The sequence below is a fragment of the Tachypleus tridentatus genome, chromosome 7 (genome assembly GCF_004210375.1).
Source record: "Tachypleus tridentatus isolate NWPU-2018 chromosome 7, ASM421037v1, whole genome shotgun sequence".
Lineage (NCBI taxonomy): Eukaryota > Metazoa > Arthropoda > Merostomata > Xiphosura > Limulidae > Tachypleus > Tachypleus tridentatus.
Window position 1 is genome coordinate 48,359,969 of NC_134831.1, and position 23,315 is coordinate 48,383,283.

The window sequence follows — 23,315 nt, forward strand, 5'->3', positions numbered from 1 at the left end:
TTTGAAACAAAAAATGTTACAGTTTATTTTTATCATTTGAATATCTGTGTAAATATCATATTATATAAAAAAGTAAGAAATAAAACAACAATCATAGTACTAACAACTCCATTGGTACTGATTGAAATGTATCTACATTACGTTATGATACGTTCTATCAACTGAAACATCATGTAATATTTGAAGTACATTTCATATCATGGATTTGTATTTTTTTATGTAAGTAATAAAACTCTATTAATAGATAAAAGTAACTTACCATTAGGGCAAGTATGTACGTCGAGCGAAACTAAAAATCGACTTGACAGTCAATAGAGCTAATTAAATATACTTTTCATGCATTTCAACTTAAAAGATTAAAGTGCGTTGTTTCATCAGTTGGGTAGCTTCATTATAAACTACATTTTTTACTGTAAATCCAATAATATCTCACAGAGTTCGGCCACCTGCGGAGATTTAGGTTATTCGTACATACATATTTTAAGCTAGCAATTCAAAATAGTATCTGTAATAAAAATATAGTACAAAGTATTAAAAGTAAAAACAGTAACATTGAATGCTCGAGTTGTCGTAGTATTTCTGGTCACAGGAGTTTTAATTTCTCAGCAACACAACGAACAAGTTTCTCTTTTTTTCGACCACGATTTCGCGATAAACTTCATCTGCACTGAACTGGATTTTGGAAGGGTACTTTTTTACAATATTCACAAATTTCAGCTTGTACGAAATGTACAAAATGTTATAATACCCATATTTCATTTCAAGTTAATTTAAAAAGAATATTCTTCCATTTTAACACATTTTAATCATTATGACGAGTGATTAGTAATCGTAACAAAAGATTCTGAACATTGCGTCCAAGTTCACTGGCTAACTACCATACTAACGGTACCTTAGTTTGAATATAAACTCAACATGTTCAAAAGCACCGAACATTTAAACATTCAAAAATGGTATTACAAAAATCTGTTATTCATTTTCGTTATGTCTTCACCATGTATGTAGTAAGCATGTTTTAAGTTTTGAAAATATATGTAAAGAATAAAAGAAGACAATTGAATTTGTCGTGAATTAAAGCTCAAAGTGATTTATTTTTTAAATATAGATAACACTATGAACATTTTCTCCTTTAATGACATTCATTATGTATTGGATGCTAGGGTTTATTGGAACAAGATACTTTTTCCTTATTAAACTGTATTTAACGTTCAACTTGGTCATGTGTCATTAGAAATTAATCGAAAAATTACAGTAACTTGCGTGTGTTATTTGAAACTTTGAAAGTAGACATAATGCAGAAATAAATTCATGATGTGATTATACATATCACGAACTTTATTATGGTGTTAGTTATGAGGTTAGTTATACGCACCTACAAATTTAAAACATTTTAGAGATATTTGATGTTTCAAAACATTCTTCTTCTGCATTGTATATCAGATTCTTACAAAACACTAAGGTGTGGTAAAGGCATTCGCTAGAAAGATCTAATATGTTTTAACACAGTGGTAGACATCATACCATTCATACCATATTCATTTATTGGTAAATGGAGTTGTATTTCTTATCTAAAGCTAGAATTAACAAGGATAAGATTTCCTCTTAGCTACAGAGATTAAATATAAACTGCTGTACATTTCACTTCAAAACTAAATTTACACTAATAAAACGAAACTGTTATGATCTGATGTTTAACGTATTATATCCTTTGGATATCGTAAAAGTATTACAATTATTCTTGAACTAAATCGTAATTTTAAATTTTCTCCTTTTATGAAATTAATTCCTTTGTCAATTAAAATACATGGTTAATGTATTTCTAATAAAATCATGATAACATAGTACGAACCTTAAACTTTTGAAATATGCGTAATATATTTCAACAAAGATCGACTCTGCGTTAACTTAGGGTAAACTTCTCGTATATTCACCAGAATAATGTAAAAAAAAAAGACACAGTAAACAATCGATGTATCATCATAAATGTAGACGATTTTCTCCACATTTTCCATTAATTACGTGTTTTTCAAAACTAATTATATCTTATATTTTACTTAATTAATTTTAAACGGAAGTAAAAAAAAATACCTTTATACTTAACTTTCACATTGTAGTTTATAGATTTTTATTAAATAATTAAGAAGTCATCTTTCAAGATTGCAGTACATTTATTTCATACTTAATGTATCAGTTAATAAGTATCTTATATAACAACTTCTACTTCCGGTTTTGTAGTTTTCAATGTTGCTAGGAGTAGAACAACATCTAAACAGGTTAAGTTTTCTGAATATCAAACAAAAATTAATTTAAACGATAAAACTCTACAATAAATTTTCAAGTTTATTATTTCTAAGAAATGTGCCTTTATTTAAATTATACATTAATGTATTTGTAATAAAATCCCAATAATAGAGTAAAAAACGTAAAACTTTGCAATATTCTTAATCGAAAAGATATTGTTAGGTAATATAATATTGCACGATCTCATTAATGTACTTAACATTTTACTGGCTTTGAGGGCTAAAATATTAAATATAACCAACATAACGTTTAAAAACTGCATGTAAATTTGTTAAATTTTTTTGGTTTTAATAAGCTTTTATGTTTGTTCTTTTTAATGGATTCATTAATTAACGAACATTTGTTACTTAAAAACAGTCTTATTTTCTCAAAGTTAAGTTTATTAAGACGCTAAGATATGAGGAGTTGTTCTGATAAAAAGCAAAAAAATTACTTTCAGTAGTTATATTTAATCTTAGCATATGGTCATCACTATTTTGGGCATTGCAACATAGGAGTTACTATCAAGTGATTGTTACAGTAAATGAGACTGCATGGTTTTGCCACTTGTCTAGTTAGAATCTATTACACATAGAAAAGTTAAAATTGGAATAAAAGAATAAATAAAAACTGGAGAAAAACTTTTATATCTGTATTAATTTGTTTGTTTGTTGTTTTGTACAAATTCCAATGTCCTATCTGTGCTGTTTCCATCTTGGGTATCGAAACCAAATTTTTTCTGTAAAATCTTTAGATTTGTCATTGAGTCTCTGGGGAGGAGGCACTTGTTTCAATGTATTTCAAAATACGATAAGTCAGTTTGAGAGTATGAATTTTACATATGTATTAAATATTAAAATACTATATAAAGAAAAACTTCAAACTAAGACAGATTTATAGACTATCATTATGTCACAATTACTTTAACCTGAGCAGAATCAGAAGTTCCTGACGTGAAACAAAGAAGATAGATGTGAGAGTTTAAAGTTAACATATATCCTTCCCCTTTTTTCATATCATAAACCGTGAATAAATGTAATTAATTCAATAATACAATGATAAGTCTCCGTTGTTTAATCCTGATGAACATGCAAAACAGGTTTTTTATATCTGGAATCAAATGTAGTGATTTTTTTCAGTACACGATGGTTAAGTCGTTGGTTTATGGAGGTTACATTATGAAATACTATTCGGATTTAAAATAAGTCAAAATATAAGTATAATATCTGTATTTATGTAAGTTATAGTATATACGTATATATATATATATGTAACAGTACTTTAGTTACATTTTAATATTAATTTACTTATGGTGAATAAAGGACAACACCATCATACATTCGTAATGCCTATATAACAACTACAGTTCACATGTACAAGATGCCGTCCCTCTCTTGAATCATGGTAAGTATCCAGATTTACGATGCTAAATTCAAGGGCTCACTTCCCTTGGTGGACACAGCAGATAGTATGATGTGGCTTTGCTTGTCCTTAGTTTTGCCCATGTTCAGACTTTTACGAGGAATGGGATTCCTTGGAACCAATCTATTTTAATCTTAATGACCAGAGAAAAATTTTAAAAATACACATAATGAAAGTTGTTAAAGCACTTGACTCACAATCTGCGGATAGTGGTCAACACTACTATTCGTTTGGTAAAAGAGTAGCCCAAATCTGGAGAGGGTGATATTGACTAGCTGCTTTACTTCTAGCATATCACTTTAAAATTATGGATGGCTAGCACAGATAGCTCTCAAATAGCAAAATTCTACAAACAAACATTTACAGTCTCTGGGTTTTGCTTCTTTTATTACACGCTACAATAAATCGCTCGTCATAATGTAAGCAATATACTTTTTGTAATAACGTTATATTCAAAGTATCCTGTTAAGAAATGTATGTATAAAATACATGTATATTGCAAAACTGAAGTGATTCGTGTGATTGTATGGGAAAAATTAGAAACTATTATCCATAAGAATAAAAAACTTTTCCAATATTTATAAAGCAATAATGATTTTAAACGTTAGATAACAAATCTAAAGATTAATAAAGCACAGAAATGACATACACGTCAATAAATATCAAATGATTGATAGATTTTTATATTGTTCAGAGTGGTTGAAGAATGTGTGTGTTTCAGAGCAGAGCCACATTGGGCTATTTCCTATGTCCACCATAGAGAATAGAACACCGAATTTTAGCGTATTAAGTCCGGAGACTTACAGCTGTCCCACAGGGAGGACTGGTTCAATAATTCTAACAATGTATATTTCCGAATATAATATGATATCTAATCTTTATGAACAAAGAGTTAAAGTTGCTTTATCACCATAAATAATATGTACTTAGAAGTTGGTAATACTGCGGTCAAAGTAACCCTTTGAAGATAATAATGTTTGAATGTGCGTATATCTAATTTATCGTTCTCTGTATTGTTTGCTCTTTCGCAATCACGACCGACAAATAAACATTGTTAAAGTGTTAAATTATTCGTAAAAGTGTGTTCCCTTTAATGTTTGTTATATTTTAGTTGAGGCCGGCAAATAAACTTCCCCAAATCATTAACAGCCGGTGGAGAAGTAGCGTCAACTAATCATAAACAGTGATTCAGGCTCAGAATTTGTAGATTTCATCGAAACCAATTTCTAGTTTTAAATATCAAACGTAATGTAGCGATGATTAGTTTTGCACTTCCAAAAATTTCTAAGTGTGCATTTAAATAAGTCTTAAAATTTAAAAGGAATAGCTTTTTGATCATTTAATGTAAAAAATCGTACTTATGGATGCTTCAAATGCATGAAAATTGGAGATAATTCTTATTTATATTTCAAAAACAAAGAGTATTAATAACACAATTGTCGAAACGCAACGATTCTAGTAAGTATGCATCATCATTCACAAAACTTGTTGGAAAAAGAGGTTTGGACTGTCTATAAAAATAAAAGAACTACATTTAGATTTATGCCCAGTATACTCGGAAAATTACTGTATGTATTGAGTAACCAAGGCATGTTGGCTGAAGAAATATTACTTTTTGTGGTAGACCAAACAACTTTGGACAGTTGTTTTTTTCGGTTAAAAGTTTTATAATATTAAAAAAAAGTATTGAGATATCTTGCTTTTGTGATTAGTGTAAACATTATCTAAATGTTATTTTTGAAATTAACTTTTTAAGCAGGGTGCGAAAGTGTTGAATAAGAGAAATTTATATGATGATATACTGACAAATAAAAGCTGCCAGGTTGTCACAGTGAAAATCATTCCATTTGTAGCCCATTTCTTTTAGCATCTCCACACAGTACTGAATACCACCACTGTTATTTGGTTGATCTTCTCCCCAGAGTTGCAGGCTTTCATCAAGAGCACTTCCATCGATATAGACTGTAATATTATTCTGACGACGCAGACCAATCCAATAACGTTCCTTTTTGTGAGAATTTAGCAACTCTAGAAGTTCCTGGTGGTGTTTGTGACTTCGAGGCATTGCCAAAGCACCTCCTTCTGCTTCGCATGTTTCTTGTGCTTCATCAAATTTCTTAAGATTGCTAAAGACTTTGTATTTGGCTAAAATTTAGGAAATTTAAATTAGTGATCATTTTAAGGTGAAATAAATATCATATCATGAAAATATTTGAAAACGAAAATCAGTCACACGACATATATTGATCAGTAAATCGTTTCCAAACCATTTTACCAAATTAATTTCCACAAAATATACGAATATAGTATAAAGACAAAAAAAGTCATGCGCATAACATGAAATTTTTATTTTAATAGATAAAGATTTTGCGGCATTAAAGTTTGTCTTCAGCCATCAGCGAGTTGTCGTAAGTTTCGATTAGATATTTCATTGTAACAGAAATTAATGTTAAATCCAAAAATTGAAAAATTGGATCGTTGGTGGTTGAAGAGGAACGTCAATATTCCGAATTCTTTGTTTATTGAAAAAATAATTTAATTTTAAGCACATGCCTCTTTATTTTGTCATCGGCTTTAGTGAATTTTAAAATAAATTTGAAATATATATCTCTGTTTTTATATATATATATTCATTTATTTATCTATTTTTACGTATTTTCTTAAACCAATTTACTATAATCATTATCATTTTCTATTTTATGATTATCTGGCCATTATTGATCGCAATGTTATAAATATTTTCTTGTTTGGTGGTTTTATCTGAATTATTAAATAAAAAGAATAATTCGAAAATACAGTTAAGTTTATGACGACAAAAGTATTTTTTTCCTCGACTAAAAGCTCTAATAAAAAGCTCCATAACGTTCGCTCATAGAACTAACTAAGTTCATAGCAGGTATTAAATACAACAATATCACTTTATTGTTTTTTATTGTTGTTCTATCATATGACATACCTCTTATAATTGGCTGCGCATGACTCAACGGTTAGCTTACATATCTGATGAGTTATATTTTGGAGTTCGTGTTCCGTTATTACCGAAAGCAAATTGAAGCCAGTACTTTGGGGCCGTAGATGCATTACTATAGAGCAAGTAAATTGCACTATTTAGTCTCACAACTGCAGCTCAAGAGTTGGCACTAGGCAATGTTAATTACCTACCTTTCTTCTAGTCTATCACTTCAAAATTAGGGATGGCTAGTGCAGATTACCAAACAAATAAATCAAGGAACAAACTTTACATTCCAAAACAGATCTAACTAACTGACTACTGAACTCAATCAAATAATAACGTCACATTTCAAATTTTGTGTTACTAACTATCCCAAAAATCAGCCATAATCTGTCTAATTTAAGTCATGTTTTATACTTATGAAATTGTCTTAAAACATTGTATGTCGTCAAACCTAGATACAGCAAAACTACAGTTCAAATGTCTAAATTAAAAAAACTACTTTTTCCTGGATTCTAGATCCCTTTCGAACAATCCTGTTACAAAAAAAACAACAACAACAATGGTACCTTAAACTCATATTTCCATAATTAAAAAGAAGGTAATACTTGACAAATAACAACACTAATAGTCATATATATATAGCCATTACCATAATTAAATCGTGAATTAAATGTATGAAACAAAGAATAACCAAACTCTTCTTTCTTTACTTATTTACTTCCCATAAACTGCTCAGTCACGAATTATTTTGGTGATTTTCTTTTCCACAGCTTAATGCGTAAAAATAGGATGATTTCTTGCCATTTATCTATGTTTGTTGCATTTTCAGTTGAGAAATTCTTTTCAGGTAGATGATTGAGGACTGATTTTCTTATGTAACATTGTACTTCTGTCCTTGACTGCTTTGGAAGCTCAACCTCTGATTGTAAAACTTTTCTTAACTGGAGTAGGTGAAGTATCCTCATCATCACGTGACTTTCTGCTTAATTTATTATCATTGATTTGTTGATCACAGTTTCAGATGTAATGTCCATATTTCCACACTGATAATAGTTTAATTTCCTTTTTCTTCATACTTAATGGAGCTGTTTTCATTTCCTAAAGGTTTTTATCTTTAATTCGTGGCATTAACCTCTGTTACGTTGAAACTGCAACACCCTTTGTTTTGTGGCCTACTTTTTTCTTTCTAAACCTCCACCAGAGAGATTTGGTTACTCTACACTTTTTAATCTGATAATTCTGTAATTTCTGGATTAGCCATTGATTGTTTCTATGTAATTTTACTGATTGGAATTCTACTTCCAACTGAAAAAGCTTTCTTAAAATATGTAAAACTATTTTGCTTTAGTCTAATTAACACATTTTGAAATTTTATAGCATATTTTTATGCATTGTCTGAGTCTCATATATGCTTTGCATTGACACAGTCCTTGAAGCAAACATTGTTCGAAGCACTAGTAAAGGTATTGCATTACTTGTAGATACAGATTTCAGTGACATTAAAACTGAACGGCCTTATCAGAAGTACAAAGCAACAATAGTGTAGGCTGGTCTTCTGCTAACAATGTATAACAAACAAGGAACTGCCTGCAGATAATACTGACAAAACGTTTATGGTGGGTAGTTCAACATATGAATGTATCATGTATCATTGAAATATTAGATTGTCCAGAAATAAATGTCAAAATTCTCATGATGACATTTAGAAGCTGAATATTGAGTAACTTATTTTTGTTTGGTTGGTTTAATTTAATGTTTATCGCTTACAATTAAGAAACCTTCTTGTCTGATTTTTCCTCTACGATTTCAAATTTGGACGAAAAGTTATGGGAACATCAACCAGACAGCTCAGTATTGGTTCCAAAGGTTTCGATATGGAGATGAACATCTTGAAGACCACAAAGGTCGTAGAAAGAAGCCATTCTTAGATGGAAGCACATTAAGGGAAGCAGTTGAGACAGACCCTCGCACAACAGTACGTTAGTTGTACTTGAAGAAAAGTAAGGCACAAGCAAATCAAGCATTGCCAACCACCTGAGTATGATTGGAAAAACGAAAAAGTTGGATAAGTGGATGGATTCTGCATGAGCTGACTAACGATCAAGAACATCGGCGTTATGAAACCTGTCAAGAATGACGCTCCAAAAATTGAACGCTTTGGGAATCGAGGTTCTGACTCATCCATCTTATTCCCCAAACCTTTCTTCAACATATTTCTTTTTTCAAGCACTTTGGCAACTCTTTAAACAATAAACATTTTCAAAATCAGAGAGCTGCGGAAGAAGCATTCAAACTGTAGAAACTCTGATTTCTACATCAGGGGTATAAACAGCATCGTTATACGTTGGCAAAACGTGTTGAAGCAAATGATGCTCACTTCAATTAAAGTATGTTTTACAACACTGGTTTATATTTTTTCAAACTTAGTAGTTCAAAAATGACATTTATTCCTAGACAACCTAAGAGTTAATTAATTTTTAAAATTCCCAAAGTTGTGATTGCATATTTATATTTCTCTTGTTTCTTATTTTTCTTTCTTTCTGTTTCTTCTTCCAAAAACATTTCAGTCAACCGCGATCTTCATTTTCTTTTTTCTTTTTGTTTTCGGCCTTTTTGAGAATTTTGTTAGGACAAAGTCAAATAACTCAAAAGTGTATATTTTGGGCTCTTGTGCGGTCACATTTGCAGTAACCATAATGAAAATTGGCACAAATATAAATTTTCATGCGCCTAAATAATTGACATACAAAAAATTAGATTTGTCCATTTTGAGTCATTTTATGGTGTCAGACTTCACACAAAACCATAATTATCAGATTATTGGTCAATTACTCCGCTATATTTTGACAAATTTACAAAAAATTTGGTATACAGATACATTTCTACAGGCAGAATACATTGACAAACAAAAATGGTAGACTTGTCAAACTTCAGTAATTATAGAAGGTAAATATTCACAAAATGCATAATTTTAGTTTTTAAACACGAATTACTTAGCTGTATGTCGACAAATTTATATGGGATTTGATGCAAAGATACTTTTTTACGATTTCAATACAAACACATACAAAAATGTGGAATGTACCAATTTTGGGGCAATGTTAGTGGGAATCAAAAAGTTGAATAAATTCATACTTTCAGAGGTTTCGATCAATTAATTAACCACATATCGATCAAGTTATGTGGGATTTAATACAAACATACTCTTTGTAGATCCCAGAGATATAAAGAATTCTCAAATTTTTATTTTCTGTCGAAATAACCCCAAAACTGATATATCACAGCCATACATTATACGAGATATATACGTAAGAAGTCGCTAGACAGATTCATGATATCATTCAACTTTTTATGCTGAATTTTATAAAGAACTTAAAAACACCAAATGCAGATAACTTCATGCTTTAAGCTTCATTCACATAGGCTTGAGATAGCTTGGTGATTAGGGTGCTGGACTCGCAATCTGTGAATCGCTTGTTCGAATCACGTCACAGAACATGCACATCTTATCATTCGTGAGAGCGACATAATGTGAAGATTGATTCCATTATTCGTTAGTTAAAGAGTAGCCCAAGAGTTGAAGGCGAGTGATATCGACTAGTTGCCTTCCTAATAAATTAGTGAAGATTAGCACAAATAGACCTTATGTAGCTTTGAAATTCATATCAAATCTTCAGCCTAATTTTACAGTTAAAGAATATTACATACGCAACATCATTTCATCAGACATCTACGTGACTGGTGTTTCATCAAAAGGATTTAGTTTTGTTCCAACTAAAAGTAAACTGTTCAATTTATGCTGAATGAAAACGTTGAACAATTCTTCAGATTGATTTTTCTGCAGGCTCATTTCAACAAGACAGTACCTGATGCACTTAAAGTGATGAAACCTTTTCGGATACAAAAGTCTGATTCTCAAACAATTCCTGCGATTTAAAATAGAAGAAACTTGTTGGTTCGACTAATATGAAATAAAGCAAATGGATGGCAAATTATTACTTCATTTTAACTTATGGTCAATAAAGAAAGAATATCAACTACTCTATTTCATCAACATCAGACAACCTATCTAAGTAGAAAAATATCACGTCAACTTTAACTTAAAATCAATATTTGACATTGCGATAAAACTTGCTGACAAAGGAGGCACTACTGTTGCTTGGAGCTTTGAACTCAATGTAGCTGTAGTTGAAAGACACTTATTAAACACCTGATTTCAAGAACCTGTTACAGATGGCGATCTTCTCAGATTTGTTCTTTGATTTACACCAACAGACCATTGTTTAAATGAATGCAAAGAACAATGCCTTATTTGTACTCAACGTGCATTTTCTAGATTCAAAAATACAAAACCTTATAGTTCAAGCGCTTTAGAAAAGGCTGATCTTTCTTCTTCAGGGTCAAAGTGTTGTAATCTCTGTTTTATAAAATAAGATAAAATTATATATACAGTTTGTTTCTCAACTGGAAAATTTGTAAGCATGTGATTTCTCACTGGGAAAAACACCTCAACGATCTGAAAATGTACAACACACCAGATAAAAAACATAATGGATCATTGTTTTCACAGGTGTTAGTAAAGGAATGTCTTGAAGCTGAGGAGCCTGAAATACACTGCTGGACAATATCTTAAGGCCAATGAACATAAAGAAAAAATGTACATTTTGCGTTGTTAGACTCAACTACTTATTTGAGAACAGCTTCGACAGATGAAAATAAGAAAATGGAAAATAAAAATGAAAAACCTTTTTAGCATTTAATAGGAAAATGTAAACACTATGAAACTAGTCTAAATACTAGATGGTTAAAAGTTTAAGACCATACTAAAAAGAATTCCTAAACAGGGTAGGAAATGCCCACCAAGAGATCTCAGTAGTGAGTTGCATGACCATCATTGCGAATAACTGCAAACATTCGCTTTGGCATGGTCGATATAAGCGTTTGCAGAAGGCTAGCAGATCATGCACTGTTTGAAACTGACGTCCATTTCTATAGACCTTGCCATCCACCCCCAAACATCTTCAGTGGGGTTCAGTTCGGGCAAACACGCTGGATTGTCCAAAAGAATCACTTTATTCGCCATGAAAAAGTCCTTTGTCCTGCGAGCACTGTGGATCGCAGCGTTGTCCTGCTGAAAAATCTAGTCATTTCCACACAAGCGAGGTCCTTCAGTCAATAAGAATGCTCTCTCCAACATGCCAATGTAGCCAGCTGCTGTTTGACGCACCTGTACAACCTGAAGCTCCATTGTTCCATTGAAGGAAAAAGCATCCAGATCATGATGGAACCTCCTCTACTGTGTCATGTAGAAATTGTCTCCGGTGGGATATCCTTATCGTGCCAGTAACGTTGAAAGCCACCTGGACCATCCAGGTTCATTTTGTTTCTCATCAGAGAACAAAACCTTTGTCCATTTTTCTACGTCCCATGTTTGTTGCTTCTCAGCAAAATTTAACCGAGCTGTTTCATGGTGTGGAAGGAGACGTGGTTTTTGAAGACGTTTACGGATTTTAAAGCTTTTTTCTCGTAGATGCCGTCTTATTGTTCTTGAGTTGCATTCTTAATCTGGCTTAATCAGGGTCTTAATCTGGTTCGACGATCGGCTAGTGTCTTGCCGGACAACCCGTCGAATCCTCCTGCTCAATGCTGGCGACATTTTCTTGGGCCGACCCCTTGAAATTCTCTTTCCATATCCCTCAGGGTCTTTTAAAAAATTTGCAACAGCAGTTTTACTCCGCCCAATCTCACCAGCGATGGCACGTTGAGAGAGACCTTGCTTTTGTAGCTCGACAATTCTGTCACGTTCAAACTCTGTCAACTTTTTAGCCTTTGCCATGTTTTTAGCCAATGTAACACAGGAGAGGTCAGTGGGAGATGTTGACAACGCTAATGCTTGAACACAAATGACTAAATTTCGTTACGTGTTTACCGATTAACGCTTCGTTTCAGTATGGTCTTAAACTTTTGACCACCTAGTATTTAGGCTAATTTCATAGTGTTCACATTTTCCATATTAAATGCTAAAAAAGTTTTTTATTTTTATTTTCCCTTTTCTTGTTTTCATCTTTCGAAGCTCTACTCAAATAAGTGGTTGAGTCTAACAACGCAAAATGTATATTTTTCCTTTATGTTCATTGCCCGTAAGATTTTGGCCAGCACCTGTATTTTTAGATCATGCGACTCATCAGTCAGTGAAATTAAAGAAAGCAAAGTGTTTCTACTGTTTATGAGAAGTTTTGATTTGAAAGTATGTTTGATTTGTATAACCAAACAATTTCGGAACTTTGCAGATACTTTTTATAAACAAAATAGTTATTATCCATAAAGTTTGCGATAACTATATTTATTTGTAGTTTTTTAAACGTGTTTGTGTGTTAGCTATATGACAAGGGTATTACCGGGCCTATTCCTTAGATGTATTTGACGCTGCCTCAAATCTATCTTAAATAAATTATAATTTATTGCATTATACTTAAGTTTTTAATTATTTCACGTAGTGGCTGCTTCTTGGAGTCCAAATCCGGATTTTATTTGGTAATTAGCGGTGCCCCTGCTACATGTATATAATTCTTGACTTGTTTATGATATCAGATTGATTTTACTCATCCATTTGAATTCATTTTATTTTATGATAGAAGGCATGTTTGAGCTATGAACGGAAGGTTTGTGCAACATTGGAGACTAGAATACTTGGTCACTGTTTGTAAAGTGTCTTTCTTAATGTCATTTACTTTTGTCAGGTGTTTTTTGTAGTTTTGTTCCTTCCTCTGCTCTATTTTTATAACCATTAGATAATGGTGGAAGATCTCGTGTGCATGTACGTTAGTTGTACTCACTCACAGTAGCTACTTGTATATGTACCTTGTTCCATAAGCAGCTTTGTAGATTGCACATTCACTGATGTTTGGAATGAATGTGTTTTTACAGTTTAGTGGTGACTAGATTCGACATAATTACTGTGAGACACAGAACATTTTCACTTCTCATCACGGCAGTTTTCTTCCGGGAAATATCTTGGTCTTGGTCTATCACAAGTTGAGTTGTGTTTGAGTTTTAAATACCGTTTCACTAACTTAACCTTGAGTTTCGTGAACTGCTTAATAGTATTCACAAAAAGTCTCCTATGAACTGTCCCATGTGCATGCATAGTAACTTTGGTACTACAATATCTATATATTGTAAATCTAATCTTAACATAATTTTAAGTACTTCAAATACTTACGACAGTAAGATGAGCATTTCCCAAATTTCCTGCAGGACTTCGAATTAATGTGCTCCATCTATACATTAAAATAATAAATAATTGTTTTAATATCATAATATGTGTATTCTACCGATCATTTCCGTTGTGTATACTACAGATTTATATAAACAAAAATTGTTAGGGGCACTTGACTCGTAATCTGAGGTTCACGGGTTTGAATCTCCGTTACACCAAACATGCCCGCCGTTTCAGTAGTGGCGTCGTTATACCGCTGGCAAAAGAGTAGGCTAAACGTTGGCTGTGGGTGGTGATGATCAGCTGCTCTTTCTCTAGTATTTCCTGCTAAATTAGGGACAGCTACCGCAGATAGTCCTCGTACAGTTATGCGCGGAATTCAAACCAAACATACAACGCACCTTCAGCCAAAAGTACAAAGCGCTTTTGATGGCACCATGTCTGTAACTTGAGATCTTTAGTTGCTGTGTCCGATACACTTACCATTAACTGAAATTTGACCCTTTGTCAAAAATTAATAACATTAAGAATATGGAATGTTTATTTTTATATGGTCCAGCATATTTTGTTTCTTGTAATAAATAAATCTATAATCACATATGTAATAAAAAACATAATTTAATATTAAATCAAAGCCCTTTAGTGCGATTAATGGTTTTAAGTTATTAATTACAGTTTATTTAATAAAGTATTTTTCTGTAGAATAATTGGTAACAAAACTTTAAGAAACATTACTTTAATTTCAGTATGTGACAGCATCTGTTGTTAAAATGTGGCATTGCTTTTTAATGTGGATAATGTTCAGCAAAGCAATTATGACGTATATTATTGATTCATAACGCTAAGCCTGTCGTGGCCAGGTGATTAAAACACTTGATCGGTAATCCGACGGTCGCGAGATCAAATCTCCGTCACACCAAACATACTCGCCCTTTCAGCCGTGTTGGCATTATAATGTGACGGCCAATCCCACTATTCGTTGGTAAAAGAGTAGCCCACGAGTTGTCGATGGGTGGTGATGACTAGCCAGTCACACGTCCCTCTGTATCTTCCCAAAAATTACATCTTTTAAGTATGTTTATTTGTTTGTTATTAAAAACACAAAGCTACATAATGTGCTATCTGCGCTGTACCCAATACCAGCATTGAAACCTTGTTTTTAGCAGTGGCGAATTTAAGGTTGTGTGGATTCAGCGACTAATAATTTTTTAGGGGCCCTACATCCCATGTAATTTTACATAAGATAAAATTATCAGTGGGACCACAAAAAATATTAAGACCATGGGCTTTGGGGCTGAGCCTCCTCTACCTTCTACCTACATATGCCACTGGTTTTAGAGGTGTGAACCTCCAGACTTATCGATGAACCACTGAGGAGCCCTTTAAATATAAAATACGAAATAGAACTCATTTGATATGCGCTTGTTACAACTATAGTTGACGTCCAAATTGTTTAATTTTTAAACATAAATATATGTATTATGTTGGCTTTAGCCAAGATGATTGTGATGACACGCCAACTTTACACCGTATATGCAATTTGTACGTTACATCTGAAGTTCATAGTGTTTGGGCAACTTTTACGACTCACCTCATTGGACTTCACTACCATTTAAAAAAAAAAAAATGAGGTTGCATGTTATTATTTCAACCAACCTAAAAAAAAATATAGTTGCTTATTAACATATGTTATATAACTATATCTTCAAAGAGATTTTTCATGAAGGCTGTATTATTTCAATAATCAAACCTCAGTCGAAAAGAAAGAGAGTTTGACGATCACGAAAGAAAACTAAATCATAAACAAAAGTTACTAGACAAGGTACATAATTATGTGACTATATCCCTAATGGAAATTTGTAGATTAACAAATGAAACTTAATTTGAGATAAAGTAACAATATCAGTTGTAGAAAACCAATGATTTTTTTACCTCTTCTCCACGACGCTGTAAGACATCGTAATAGCTATAACCCAGTTTCTCTGCAAGGTTGTTTTTTCTACCCTTTTCACATAGATAAGTATCAATGAGAAAGCAGGTTTGGTTACCATAATTGAAAGATCGACAACGGGCCCATTTCCTGTGTTCTTGTAAACACAAAGCGAGGCACTGGTAGACGGTAAGGGAGGAAACCACCTCGGCAGGGACGACGTCCAGTATTTTATTCTGTCTGTACTTGGAAGCTGCGTAGCTAGAGATAATCGTTTCAAACACGTGAGGAGAAAACTGACCTCTTGAAAAGTCAAAAGAACTCAATAAACTTAGGACCAAAATGTAGAATGTTACCATTTTGAATTTATAAAATGCCGAAAATGTTAAATTCTGGTGTGTGGTCAGATTCCGAGGTTTTACAGAGTTGTTTCTTGGTTGTCTCACTGAGAGTGATTTAGTCTTCCCATTTCATCTTTGTTTTACCTTGCTTTTACGTACGTGACTACATACTAGGGACCATATATGCATTACGTTTCTGCCCTTAAAATAAAAATCGAGTTGCACAACATTTCAATTATAAAGTAATTTATGTAATTTCAAAGAATTGTGGCATAATAAGAAAGCATAAAAACACCTGCCCATAGGTTTAGGATAAAAAACATTATAATCATTCTCTCGTAAATGCAACAAAGTAATCGAAGTTATGTCCTGAAATGCTGAGCATGTCCGACAGTATTCAAGCGCGTAATGGCATTTCAGTCGACCGAGGAATAATACGTGTAGTGAACTGACTAGCTAATGAGAACGAATTCGTGTAACGTATAGCAGACACACACGCGTGTGTATATATATATATATATATATGCTGATACTTATATTTAAAAGGTAGAAAGTACAATAAGGCAACAGCTTCATACATTTCTATAAAGTTTTATTTCATTTATAAAATTAAGTACTCTGCATTACAATCAATTAGCTTCTCACGATTGACAACAGACAATGAATAAAACTAAATTTAGTTGTGGTACGTTGTAGGTTAAACATCACTAATTTACTTTTGAAATTCTTTTCAAATTTGTGAACATATATTAAGATTGGAAGAATAAACTTGCCAATATGGTTTAATTGAAAAGGAGCATGACCTACTAACATTTTATCCATTACGTTTAGTTGCATATTTATAAGTGTTTTGCAATGGTTACTTTCACTGCGAATTCGGTGGACTCAGCGGATAGCCCGATGTAGCTTTGCTATAAGAAAACACACGCAGACACACACTGTGAATTTAACGTTTTAACATTCCTTTAACGTTAATATATATACATATATATTGCAAATAAATCACTTATGTTTCTCAAACTTCTTTTGAACTAACTAATTAATAATTTTGTGTTAAGTACTATTTTACTGACATTCTATTTTTTGAGAATTGGAAGTTTCATAAATGTGTTTTAAATTTACCTGAATAAAAAAAAAACATTTCTGATATATAAATACAACGTTCCTTTGTAGTGTGAGTTTCATGTTTTAACAGATGTCTTAAATTTACCAATTGAATACTTATCGATCTCCAGAGCGTTGGTAATTTATTTAGGTTGTTGTTGAGCTTAAAACCACAAAAGGGGCTATCTGTGCTCTGCCTACCACGGGCAGCAAAATCCATATTTTAGCGTTATAAGCATGTAGAGTTTTACTGAACCACTGCAGGGCACATCTTAAAATAATTATTTGTAAATGCTAAAATAAAACTATGTTACTACATATGCCAGTCATGTCACCACAGAGTATACGAATGCTACCTACAAATATTTGTTTTACATTTGGCATTACAAGACATTACAGACAAAGTTATGCCTGAAGAGTAATTACAAACTTTTCCTAAGAATGATACAGGTATGATATAGTTGTTAAACAATGTACAACTAAAGGGCAAGTACATTTACAAGAAGTAAGCCTTCAGTGCTCACGTGGAAGAATAGAAAATTATACAACAGACCGTTTAGGTTTATATGTTCGTTTTGGAAGTTTGCACAAAGCTGCATAAGCCAGGACCGGAGTTAGTTTAATTAACTGGCTTCCCTTTAGACAGAAATTAAGTATGTGAACCTATTTACATCTGAGTTAAAACTAATTGTTCCTGTTTGTTGTTGTACAATCGCATACAATAAACACAATTATTGAATAGTTGCGTGTAATAATAACTCAGTGAGATTTGTTAGCATGTTAGGTTTAAGAAATTAAAGCTAACTAATTACAACCTATAAATAGTTTTAACAACATCAAACTGTTACTACAGTATACTATAATCTTTCGGTTGTTCTTCATAAGTTTAACATCATTCACGAGCTCAATAAAATTCACTTAAATTCATCAACTGCAAACACTTTGTATATTTTTACCGAACTTACCTAATCTCACGCATGTTAAAAAATCAAAGGATAAGTAAGGTATAAAAATATCTGCATCTTTCTGGTCCTTTAATGTTTATGTGCGTATATAGTTCACATATGAAGCCAGCTCATGACTCAGTGGATTAGCTCTAACTTAACAGAATTTTAAACACATATTCAAAACTATTATAACTCGAAACACTTACTTTTATTTACTCTCTGTTAGAGAGTTGAGTACCTTATCTTAACACGATTTTGAATATGTCAACAAGCCACGTAATAACCACAGTCGATAGAATTTCAAGATGATACGGCATGTATTTGAAGTACATTTGACGTTGTTTGGCTTTTCATTCTTGGGAAAGTTATGCAACAGCCCTTTATGAGGTATCATATTAATGCACTTGGACTTTTATTCCATGTACGAACATGAGATCGTAGAATTTTAACCACATCTAAGATAAAGTAAAACTATCAACGAATTTGCAACATATAAACCAAACTTTAAACCACACGTTCAGTGTAGACTAACATAAAACTAGTACGTGTGTGTCTATACATACATAATATATCAAAGAAAGTAACTTGTTCTAACTTTTTATTAAATGCGTCAGTAATGCTAAAAATACAGGGTGTCCCAGAATTTTGGATCCATAGGAGAAAATATGTAATTTATTCTTTATTTACTTATTATTCAAATTGCATGCAATTAACATACATACATCAATTCTCGGTATAATGTGCATCAGACATAAGAAATGTATTTGTTTAACTTTAAAAATGTATCTGTATTCCATAAGGGTTCGACAAGTCTTTCTGAGACACCCTCCACTTTAAGAAACACTCCTTTCTACTATAAATCAAGAGTCGTGACACAACTCATCTCAACCGACTATATGAAGCCTATAAATATAAACTGCTCAAAAAAATTAAAGGAACAAATACGTTTTCTTATATAATTTATCTCAGTGTTCCAAATGTGATAATATTTTCATTTTTTAGTTAATTTACCAATTTTCAGTTCCATCTGTATCCATTTCTTAATGTGTGATGAACGGAAAAGCATGGATAAATAAAATTTTAAAAAATGACCAGTATCACCAAAACTGATATCCCACATGAAACAATACTTTAAACAGTTTACATGCTTGTATTCAAGAAATGTTTGAAACATTCAATATCTAGTGTGACCTCCACGGGCTCTGACACACTCCTGATACCGATTTGGCACACTTCCAATCAGTCTATCGATGTTATCTTAGAATATGGCAGCCCACTCGTCTACCAGGGCTTGTCGGAGTTCCTGTACTTTCTGAGGAGGGTGCTGGCGTTCACTAACACGCCTCGACAACATATCCAAACAATGTTCAATCGGATTTAAATCTGGAGATCTGGCGGGCCACTCAAAAGTCTCTATTCTTTCCTCGTCAAGGAAAACTATACACAGTCTGGCGAGGTGGGCTAGCTCGTTAACCTGCATGAGAATGAACCCCTCGCCAACATCACTGGCAATGGCCTTACAATGAGTTCTAGAGTTTTGTCTCTATATCGTGGTGCGTTCAGAGCGCCCATGACGAGTATGAGTAAGTCTGTGCGACCACCCAAGCATCTTCCTGCCCAGGCCATTACAGGACCTTCTACATAACCGTCTACTTGCACAATGTTACACGTAGAAAATCGCGTCTCCACACTCTCGCACGTCCATCATCACGAGACACAGTGAACCTGCTCTCGTCTGTTCACAGCAAGGCGGCCCTTTGACGAAGTTCCCAGTCCAGGTGCTGACGAGGTAACTCCAATCTGTCTGCACGGTGCACGCTGTCAGAATAAAGGCTTTTGCAGGCCGTCTGGCACTAAGGCGTCCTTCGTACAGACAATTGCGAACTGGTTGGGTCGATACAGAGGTTCCAGTGGAATGCTGAAGGTCATTTCGTAGTGACAGAGCCGTAGCTAACCTGCCCCGCAGAGCAGTAGTCACAATGTAGCGGTCCTCTATGGCTGTTGTGCAGCAATGACGGCCTTGACCTTATCTCCTGTGATAAGAGTTCGTCTCCTGGTAGCGTCGCCAAAGTCGATTGATGACGCTTGGTGACACACAGACGCGTTGTGCAACCCTCCTTTGGGTCTGGCCATCCTCTAGCATCTGGACCGCCCTGGCCACCTCGTTCTCTGTCAGATGGCGCCTGACTGCTTGGGTACACAAGATAAAGGTACACACTGACAAAACTAGCCGCTAAAGATCCATGTTGGTGTTTGTTTCGAGAATTAATGAGAAATGCATAGTTTCGCGTAACAGCTTTATATGGGGTGCCTTGAGTTGTATTCTCCTTGAGTGAAGTGGGTTTCGATTGAGTTGCTTCAAACTTCAGTCGCAAGCTCAAAAACTACATTTGTAGACGAACGGATATGTTTTTTATACAAAAATTTAGTTATGACAAAAATATACTGAAATATGTATTGTTCCTTTAATTTTTTAGAGCAGTATAGTATCATTGCGTTATATTTAAGAAACGAAACACGAAACTGTGTTATTTTAGAGCATTTGAATTCTTTCTCATCAAAACGTTCTCCTGAGAATTTTCAGTTTTTATATTTTAGATACGCGATATGAGTTATGTCGCAAGGCATAAAAATACTATGCATGTGCCTCAATAATCCAGTCACAAAGAGAGTTTGCAAACTTTTTGTTAACCTGAAGATGACCTAAGAAGGTCGAAAAGTTGTTCTATACTTTATTTTGATTAAAGATTTAAAACCCAAATCAGCCGTCTTAAGAATACATTTTTACTTTAAGTGTTTCTCGTCATCATGAATTATTTCACCAGTAAATGCCTAATGTTCTGTTTTCGTATTTGCAGGTGGATCTAAATGTTTTACAGAAAAACAGCGTTTTATAACACTTGAACCCAAGTAAAGCATCTTTAAATGTTGATAAGTGACCTGTTGGAGGCTTTTCAAATTGAAGGTCTCAGAGTCCTATGTCAAGAATTCAGAAAAAGTTAGGCCTGGCATGGCCAAGCGCGTAAGGCATGCGACTCGTAATCCGAGGGTCGCGGGTTCGCGCCCGCGTCGCGCTGAACATGCTCGCCCTCCCAGCCGTGGGGGTGTATAATGTGACGGTCAATCCCACTATTCGTTGGTAAAAGAGTAGCCCAAGAGTTGGCGGTGGGTGGTGATGACTAGCTGCCTTCCCTCTAGTCTTACACTGCTAAATTAGGGACGGCTAGCACAGATAGCCCTCGAGTAGGTTTGTGCGAAATTCTAAAACAAACAAACAAACAAACATAAAAAGTTTGCTTCAAAATAGTGAGAAGACAGAATAGTGCTGTCCGCTAGTAACATTATTTGGTGAAACCAAATATAAATACGAAACAACTGAAAATACCGTATCTGATTGTGCACTCTATGTTACAGATAAACAAACAAACAAACAAAAAACAGCCATATGAATAGCAGAATGAGAAAAGAAAACCACCACAGAGTCATCAGACCATAAGACAGCGTCTTTTGTGCTAAGGACACAAATAAGTTAGTACTTCAGATGTTTTGCTGAAGATATGTTAAAGCGTCAGCTGTAGCGGACTTACCGTTATACATTTATTTTAGTACTTACGTTTGTTTATGTATAGTTTTCCTTGTATGTGACATATATTTACGTTGATTATGTATTGCGCAACTCTCGCCTGTTCTCGAAATCTTTTAATCGTTCTTGTGCATTAGGATCAACAATGTTTTTTTTTTGTTGTTTTCACCCAAAGCTACTTGAGGGCTATCTGCGCTAGCCGTCCCTAATTTAGCAGTGTAAGACTAGAGGAAGGCAGCTAGTCATCACCACCCACCGCTAACTCTTGGGCTACCTTTCACCAAAGAACAATGGGATTGACCGTCACATAATAACGCCCCCACGGCTGAAAGGGCGAGAATGTTTGGTGCGACGGGAATGCGAACCCATGACCCTCAGATCAACAATGTATTAGGTGTGTGTCGCTATAATTATGATTAACGTATATTAATTGGAAAATACAGAATTTGACAAGGAATGTTATAGATTTAAAACATTATGAACAATTCAAATTCAGTGAATTATTTCGAACATTATTGTTTTTACGAGGACAATAACTATCTTTGTTAAGTTACGTTATTTACGTGTAGAGTTAGCACAGCGACTAGCAAAAGAATAATTTTGACCAGTATCTAGCAGTAGTTATTTCAGTTAGCGAAATACTGCGGGTGATAGTGTCACTGTAAAAATACCCACTAATAACACGCGTGGCCAAGGCGTTAATGAAGGGTCAAAATAATCTAGTCTGAGCATGGAAATTTTGACATCTTAAGCATAAAACTTAAAAGATCTGTTACCAACGTAGATCACGAATTTCGGATATTTACTGAAATTAACTGAATTCACACAAGATATTGTATATATGGTTTAAAAATGAAAATTTAACCAGTTTAAGGAATCGGAAAATAAAATTGAAGATATAATTTACACACAAATGATGTAATTAAAGTGTTTTTGTAGCTAAGCACAAAGCTACACAGTGGAATTTCTGTGTTCTACCTGCCACGTGTATCACAATCCAGTTTTTAGCAATGTAAGTCCACAGACTAAGGGTGCCTAGATTATCTATGTAATAAACAAGTCATCATCCCCGACAAACTATCAACAACATTGTTTTTATTTGAGAAACAATTCTATATTACATCATAATGCAAAGAAATGGCTTGAAGTACAAAATCCTTACATGTGGTTGCAATTTCGGGCTATAGATAAAAATGTTGTTGGATATGTTCTGTGCTCTCAGCTGTGTGTATGTTATAAAAATGATAGTTATTAAGTTCCAATAGTCGGATGAAACTTGTGTGCACGCTGTTAGATACTTTATTTCCGTTCAATAGCTCAAAATTAAGAATAATAATACCTTAACCTTTCGGATGTGCCCACATGGGCATAAAGTGTTGTTTAGATTGAAAAAAATTAAATTTCCAATTTCTAATTATTTTACAAATATCAATTCCATCAGCTAATGAGGTATACAGACAGTTGAATATGTTATACTAAAAAGATTTACAATGTGCGAATCAGCAAGTGACGTGCAACCACAACCAAGATAAT

At 33.5% G+C, this 23,315-nt stretch overlaps 1 protein-coding gene across 1 annotated transcript; it reads right to left on the bottom strand.

Annotated features, from left to right (window-relative positions):
• Positions 1 to 492: 492 nt before the first annotated feature.
• On the bottom strand, positions 493 to 16,353 carry LOC143255604 (uncharacterized). The gene is made up of 3 exons (XM_076511492.1): positions 15,810 to 16,353; positions 13,881 to 13,938; positions 493 to 5,847 (listed from the first exon to the last, which is right to left on the bottom strand). The coding sequence occupies exons 1-3, from the start codon at positions 16,164 to 16,166 to the stop codon at positions 5,489 to 5,491; spliced, it is 774 nt and encodes a 257-aa protein (XP_076367607.1). The 5' UTR covers positions 16,167 to 16,353; the 3' UTR covers positions 493 to 5,488.
• Positions 16,354 to 23,315: the final 6,962 nt, after the last annotated feature.

Coding starts and splice junctions, on each gene's coding strand:
- LOC143255604 (XM_076511492.1), bottom strand. CDS start 16,166: ATGGTAACATTCTACATTTTGGTCCTAAGTTTATTGAGTTCTTTTGAC. Junction 13,939..15,809: donor TACAGCGTCGTGGAGAAGAG/GTAAAAAAATCA, acceptor TTTAATGTATAG/ATGGAGCACATTAATTCGAA. Junction 5,848..13,880: donor GAAATGCTCATCTTACTGTC/GTAAGTATTTGA, acceptor CCTAAATTTTAG/CCAAATACAAAGTCTTTAGC.